This window comes from Gekko japonicus, unplaced genomic scaffold, assembly GCF_001447785.1.
Source record: "Gekko japonicus isolate JY-2015 unplaced genomic scaffold, Gekko_japonicus_V1.1 scaffold913, whole genome shotgun sequence".
In the NCBI taxonomy this organism is placed as follows: domain Eukaryota; kingdom Metazoa; phylum Chordata; class Lepidosauria; order Squamata; family Gekkonidae; genus Gekko; species Gekko japonicus.
Window position 1 is genome coordinate 1,413,516 of NW_015175383.1, and position 7,088 is coordinate 1,420,603.

At 42.3% G+C, this 7,088-nt stretch overlaps 1 protein-coding gene across 1 annotated transcript in view; it reads left to right on the forward strand.

Annotated features, from left to right (window-relative positions):
* Positions 1-7,088, forward strand: part of MEDAG (mesenteric estrogen-dependent adipogenesis) — an 18,704-nt gene that overhangs the window by 5,468 nt on the left and 6,148 nt on the right. The window contains exons 2-3 of the mRNA XM_015425595.1: positions 1,676-1,785; positions 5,081-5,193. Coding sequence (XP_015281081.1) covers positions 1,676-1,785; positions 5,081-5,193 — 223 coding nt within the window. The remainder of the gene's footprint in view (positions 1-1,675; positions 1,786-5,080; positions 5,194-7,088) is intronic.

Consider the following 7,088-nt stretch of genomic DNA (forward strand, 5'->3'; position numbering starts at 1 on the left):
GGGGCAGGAAGCAGGGTCTCCCAGGCTGTCCAGTTAACTTAAGAAGGGGGCCTTCTTGTCAAAAGAGAGCTGTCACACCATGCACAGAGAGCTACTATGTCTCAGGAGCACAGGAGAACTAGTTGCACAAGTCTTTGGATCTCCTAGCCATAATATGTAAATAAGAGGACTCTGGATATCTTTTAATTAATGACTGCATGTAGTGCAGCAGAGTGTAAGAGGCCTAAATGTGTTTTATCACGTCCTAGGGTGAAAGTGGTCTAAGACTGGCTAACCTAACCCTCAGACTAGTTTAGCCAAACTGCTTGACTAGAAGCAAAATCAGTTTTGTTGTCCTTTTTACTTCTCTGGAACTTCCCCCACCCCCCAAATAAGGAATAGGCATTTTCTGCTGCTCAAGATTTATGAATCAGTGAGCTTCTAAGGGAATAAAAGGAAAGGAATAAAAGGGACGGAAGAGAAATACAAAGACTTATGGAACTACTCCAGAGGAAGTGGTCTGGGTGACGTTCAGATTCCAGCATTGCCAAAGAAGTAGTTTTGGAACACGTGGTTAGAGAAAGGGAAAAGGTGACATATCCTTAACCACATGTAATACTCATAATTTTATGGTACTGTTTTTGTTTTTAACAAATTGCTAAGATGAAAAGGAGGGCCTTCAAAACAGGAGATGTGGCAAGGCAATTCCCTGCCTAATGATGCAGACTAGCTACTTCAAACAAAAGAATTGGACTCTTGTTTTCTGGACAAAGGTAGTCCTATTTCCTATGCACTTTAAACCATTGACCTAAATGTCATTTGAAGGCTGAAAAAAATAAATAAAGTAATACAAAGTCTAGGTTGTAAACTTTTTCCTAAACCTGTAACCTTGTATTGAAGCCACAGGGTAGTTCCACTTACAATTTTATTTTAGAAGGCTGACAGAGCTTTGAGGCTTGTTGGCTAAAGGTCACCCATAAAGAATGCAAGCCAGCTGGAACTTTCTTACCAGATTGCCTTTTGTGATGGCAATTGCCTTCTCAGCCAGTGTTCTTTCCTTCGTGGAAGAAAACTTTGATTTTTGGCTCGTACTGTAGTACAAAAGATGGAGTCTCCTGTTTTGAACAGTCTTTCTCTAAAATAGTAAGAACCTCCAGGCAACCTTTTAACCTGTTTCTATTCTAGAGGAGATCCGAAGAGTGTTTCTAATAGTCTGTTCCTCCAATAGATATACATGCTAAACAAACATAGAGGCTGCAGAAGCAAGCACATAGGCAGTAGAAGTCAGTACAGTTTTGCCAATCCAGAACTAAATGCCTACAGCTCCAGACATTTTAGTTCCTACAGGGTTCACCTTTAGAAAGTGAGATGCACTCCAAAATAGTTTTAAAAAGAAAAGTTGCTAAACAGCCAATTAACAGAGGACCTCTTGTCCGCCATGACCTGAAGTGCTGATGTCACAAGCGGATTCCATTTTCTTTCTTTTTTTAAAAAAGCATTGGCAACACTGCAGATAAACACCATGATTATTAATAGTTTTAATTTTTTAATATTGTTAAAAGTTAAGTTAACCTTTTGACTTGTGTATTTCTGGGCTTTTTTACGGTTTACTTTGTGAGATTACCTAGCTTTTCATTAAAGGGAACCATGAATACTACTTCACGCTTACAATCAAAATGTTTATTCTCCTGAATAGGCACGTAGAGCTCAACACCCACTATGACTACAAAAACTATCGGGAGACTATACTGGGCCGTCCACTGGTATTCTTCGTTAATATCCGGACAAAGTATAATTCTTCAAAAGGTTTGTGTGAATAAATTTCTTTTAAAAATGCATATATTGGGATAGTTTAGCTTAAAACACTAAATAGATCCTTGGTATTAACTGGCATAGTTGAAGTCAGAACATTTATGCCCCTTAAAACTAATATCATGCATTGGTATGGTGTTTCTGAAAAATGGCAGTTTTGAGTCTGTAATATTGCATGTAAAAATGGTCTCCTTTTGTACTGTTTTGTGAAACATCCCTTCGCAGGAGGCATAATTGCATTTACACATAGGTCAAACCCTACGCCTAAAGATAAATGGACAAGAATCACAAGACTGAGAACCTATTGGAGAACACTTCAGCCTTCCAGGGCATTCAGCAGGTGACCTCAGAGTATCTGTTTTATTGCCGAGGAACTTCAGGAACAGAGTTGAAAGGGAAATTGCTGAGTTGCAAGTTATTACCACACTCAACAATGGAATCTCCAAGACTTAACAGGGATATTGGTTTCTTATCTCACTACATATGCTAACCTCAATCAGTGCTCTGTTATTGGTGCTTGGAGGGGGACAAGAGTGGGAGGGCTTCTAGTGTCCTAGCCCCACTGCTGGACCTCCTGATGGCACCTGGTATTTTTGGCCACTGTGTGACAGAGTGTTGGACTAGATGGGCCATTGGCCTGATCCAACATTGGCTTCTCTTATGTTTTTATGTTCATCTGTAATAATAATAATATAATCTTTCAATTTATTGATCGCTCAATCCTTGCAGAGCTGCTGGCTCTGAGCGATTTACAGTTACTCATTTCACAAGGGACTAGCAATGCTTTATAGGGGTAAGGGAGGAGAACACATATAATCTTTACATAGCACACATTTTTTGCAGTCGACGGTTGCAACTCAGACGTGATCACCAATCCCCCAGAAGGGACATACATCCTCTTTATTTCTTATTTGGAGTAGTATATTAGAATAGTAGATTGTAATGTAATGAATAATAAAATGTATTTTGGAATGGTAGATTGAAATGTATTTCTTTGGTCTGGGAACAGGGGAGATACTCTACACAGCCAATTGCCCCACTTTGAAGAAGATGCTGTAAGGTCGGTTCCATGCTTGAGAGGAAACGGATGGAGCGTAATGGCAGGGTCTCAGTTACTTACTCTCAGCATTCCGTGATTAAGGATGCATCTGCCCATCAATCTCCAATTTTGACATATTTATTTCCTTCCACTGTATTTCCCCAAGAATTAAACCCAAACAAATGGTGACCATATAAACTAAACTTGTTATTCCTGATTGGTCCTTGAGTGTGTTAAACATCTTCATTATGCTGTATGCTAATTTATGGCTCACCCGCTGATAATTTCCCAAGCTAATAATTAGCTGGACCAAAATGTGTTTTCCTCACAGCTCTGTCCTGTGTGGACAAGAACTTTGACTTAATTTGAATATCTGGCCATAATTAGCTTGGCCTCTTTGAGGACTTGTAAGAACTGCTAGGCTTAGTATGTTACTAGACCATAAAACTGGGATATGCGAGGTCTAAAAAATGTAAACCGCAACAAAATGGAATCATTAGTGTTAATTTGCCTTTTAAGTTTGTTATGCCAACAATGATCTGGCACTGCAGTGACTTCCCAAGGACAAGGATAATAGTGGGGTTTGACTTCACATCTTGAAAACCTAAAAGCTGCTGATACACATCCCAGAGCCAGAGGTTCCAAAGCATGCTGTTAGACTGGGACTAGAGGCAGAATATACTGTATGTGAAGAGCTCCAGAAGGTGCTGTGCAAATGGTGACTGCGAAGCATGGCAAATGATTACCATCTAACTTTAGGTGTGCACTGATGGATATGAACTACTGGTCATTGGCCAGGAAAGAGACAAAGTATTAGTGCAGTGCACGGTAGTGGTGAAAGGCAAATTTAGAAAAATTACAAGTGGTGTGAAGGAAGAGGGTAGAGAAATTTCCCCCCTCTCATACTGCAACTCACAGGCCCACAATGAAGCTGAGGAGATTAAAATCAAACAAAAGTACTATTTCCATATAGTATATGTGAACTTAGTGTCATAGGTTGCAGTTATGGCCACTACCTTAGATGACTTTAAAAGTGGATTAGACAAATTCAAGGAAGATAGGTCAATCAATGAATATTGTCCAAGAATGAAACAAAACTCCTGTTTTTGGTGACAAATTCTCTGAATAAGTGTTCTTTTTTTTGGGGGGGGGTAGGTGTGGGACTCTGCCTTGGTTCCCCAGGGGTTAGCCACTTAGATGGACTAGTGGTCTGATTCTGGATGCCGTTACGTTCTCTTACAGCTTGTTGGGAGTTCTCAGGTGGGTCATGGCACCTACCTGCTGGGTTGAGAAATCTTATAGAGCAACAGTCTGTCTTTGCTGCCTTTTGCTCCTAGGACACATGGCATGAGAGCAAGGACACCATTCTCCTTCCTCTCCTTACATGCTCAGTGACTGAGCAGCAGGACAGTGGAGATAATTTTTTAGGACAGGCAGGTTCGTAGACACTCCTCAGTCACCAACCCTGACCATGAGTCCTCTGAAAACCTTATTGTCCAGACTCCAGACCCTCTTCTTTCCACAAAAAATCTCTCCTAAGCCTTCTCTTCTGCAACCTGGCTTTGCCACCCACACCACTGTTTTCCACATATGGTTGCAGCATAGTATGCTTATCCAAAATAAGCTTTTCATTGTGTCCCCCCCCCAGCAAAGCGCAAGCAGTTCCCACCTCCCACCTCTGTCTCTCTGTGTTCATCTCATCCCCTCAGTGTCACTCATCATAGCTTCTGACCCTTAGCTTGCTCTTCACTGTGGTATGCCACCTGATGCTCAGCTTGTGTTTCCTGTCCCTGGCTCAATTGGTCTGCTGCTCATGGCTTTGGTCTGGTTACCAGTGACATCATCATTCTGCTTCTTCCTGTTCCTGTCACGTGAGCGATATCATAGGCTTGAAGCTGTGTAGGTCCCCTACCTGGTGGCTAAAAGTGTGTCCTGGGTTTAGAAATGTTTAAGTCCACTGCTATAAAGCATATTTGTATATTCCACGAGAATCCAAATTTCTTTAATATCTAAAGGTCCAATGATCCAGTTTATATATAAAGTAACAGCTCACCTTGTCTCATCTGTATCAATATGCATTAAAATAACTCCCAAGCCTTTATGAAAATTATGAAGACTAATGGAAGCAGCAAAAAAGTCAACTCCACAAAACTGTTATTTGCTTAGATTTGAGTATAGTATCTGAAACCTTATGATGCTCATATGTGCCTTTATTTTTTAAAATAGTAACAATTTCCCTTTCATCACTAGAAAAAACATATGCTTTGCTTGTGAACACTCGGCACCCTAAAATGAGAAGACAGATAGAGAATGGCATGAACAACATTATATCCTCTGTGTTTGGAGAAAGTTACAAACTTAAGGTGAGTCAGGCAGGGGTTCTTAGCTTGCAGAAGTTCATCATTTCATATTTATTTGACTAACTGGGCAAAGGACAATGACTTCAGGGCTAAACTTGCAAAGTGGTCCTTCCTCTTGTGCTAGTATCTGTACCATCATAAATTCCAAAATTATTTGTTTATTTATTCTATTTGTTTATTCAAAAACAGTTGAAAAGTGTATGAGGTGTACTGAATTGCAGATCATACTTTGCTCTTTGGAAATCTTGCTTTTACCTGAGACTGACCAACTTTATATAATGCTGGCCTCCATTAGAAAAGCAATGACTATAATTGTAGGATGGTAAAACAATAATTTTCGTACATGTAGTTGCAGATATACTAGATCCAGCTTCTTGCTGCTGCTTGCACGATTGTAGCTTTGAGCAATGCATTGGGTATTCTGGGATTAATAGCAAAAAGTAGCATCAAAGACTGGCTTTTAGATTAATTTCAGGCAAATGTTAGAGTTTAGACATGTTTTCCTGTGCATTTTTTGTAATTCTGAAACCGGGGTCTCTAGTAATTTTAATACTGCACAATGCCATTCTAGAGTGTAGATTTTAAGTCATTTTTCATTCCTTAAAATACGATATATTCTAAAGTGCAGGTTGTGTCTTTTTTTGCTTTGACTGGGGTTTTGAAGGGGCAACCAAATGGTGTTTCTCCAGCTTTAAGTAGCATTTTGTTCAGATAATAGTATTAATATTAGAAATTTCAGTGTATTATACTTGTTGGATTTATACTTGTAATTTGTCTAATTATGCTTGAGACCTTTGGTCACATTGATTGACAGATTGTTGAAATCTCGTTAGAATTGCAATCCAAATACTATTGAAACCAGTAACAAAACCTTCAGGTTAATCAAGGCAGCCAGACCATATGCTAGTGTTTTTCTTCCATGTTGCACAGACTAATATAGTATTAGCAGGCCTCATATCGGGCCGGAGTGCCCCAGAGAGATGCTCCGCCAGTGAACAGGCCCCCCCCCAGTCACTCACGCACAGGCGGACCACCGATAGAAGAATTTAGGCATTTGCCTATTGAGGAGCCATGCTGGCCTGCCGCCCCACCCCCACCAAATGCCCTGCTCCGGTGCAACTAAGGGGCCGTCTTGGCGCCCCTGGGCTTGGCCTGCTCTGGCGGGGGCTCTGACCTGGTGCTGCTGTGCCGAGAGGAGGAGGAGAGGAAGGCAGCGAGGTAGGCATGTGCTCCAAGCCCCTTGCCCGCCTGCTCGCAGGCCACCCTGCACCACCCTGCCTGTGCCTTGGGTTTTCCTCCTGCCTTCTCCCGCCTGCTTGCTTCCCCCCACACCTTGCCTTCGTAGGCCCACATGTCCCCCTTCAACCGTCGCTGCAGCCCCAGCATCAGGAGGGGTGCATGGGGGGCTGGGGCGCCGCTCCTGTTCGCCTCGGGGAAACAGGATCAGGCCAGCTCCTCCACAGGAGGAAACGAGGGGGGAGGGACCGGATCCCTCCTGGGATCACAAACAGAGTCTGGGGGCAGTGGGGGAGCTGGTCACTTATACGCTAAGCTGCGGAGTCCTGTGAGGCTGTGAGTAAAATGTCTACTTTGCCAGTTACTGGCCTTAAAGTTGTGAGCCAGCGATTTGGCTGCTGCAGAAATCAGTGTGCTCTGGAGCGCTCAGAGGATTTTTTTTTGGGGGGGAGAACAGAGGCGATGAGGGACCCTCTCCGAGTGTTAGCTTGGCTTGCTGAAGCTGTTGAGTGCACCAACAGCCAGTCTCCCCTCTCAGACACTGGAAATTTGTAAACTCCCCCCCCCCCTTCCACGTGCCTGAAAGTAGCTTGCATTAGTTCAGTGAGGAAACATTTCTTACATATGTGGGTAGAGAAAACATGGGAAACCTTTGCTGCAAA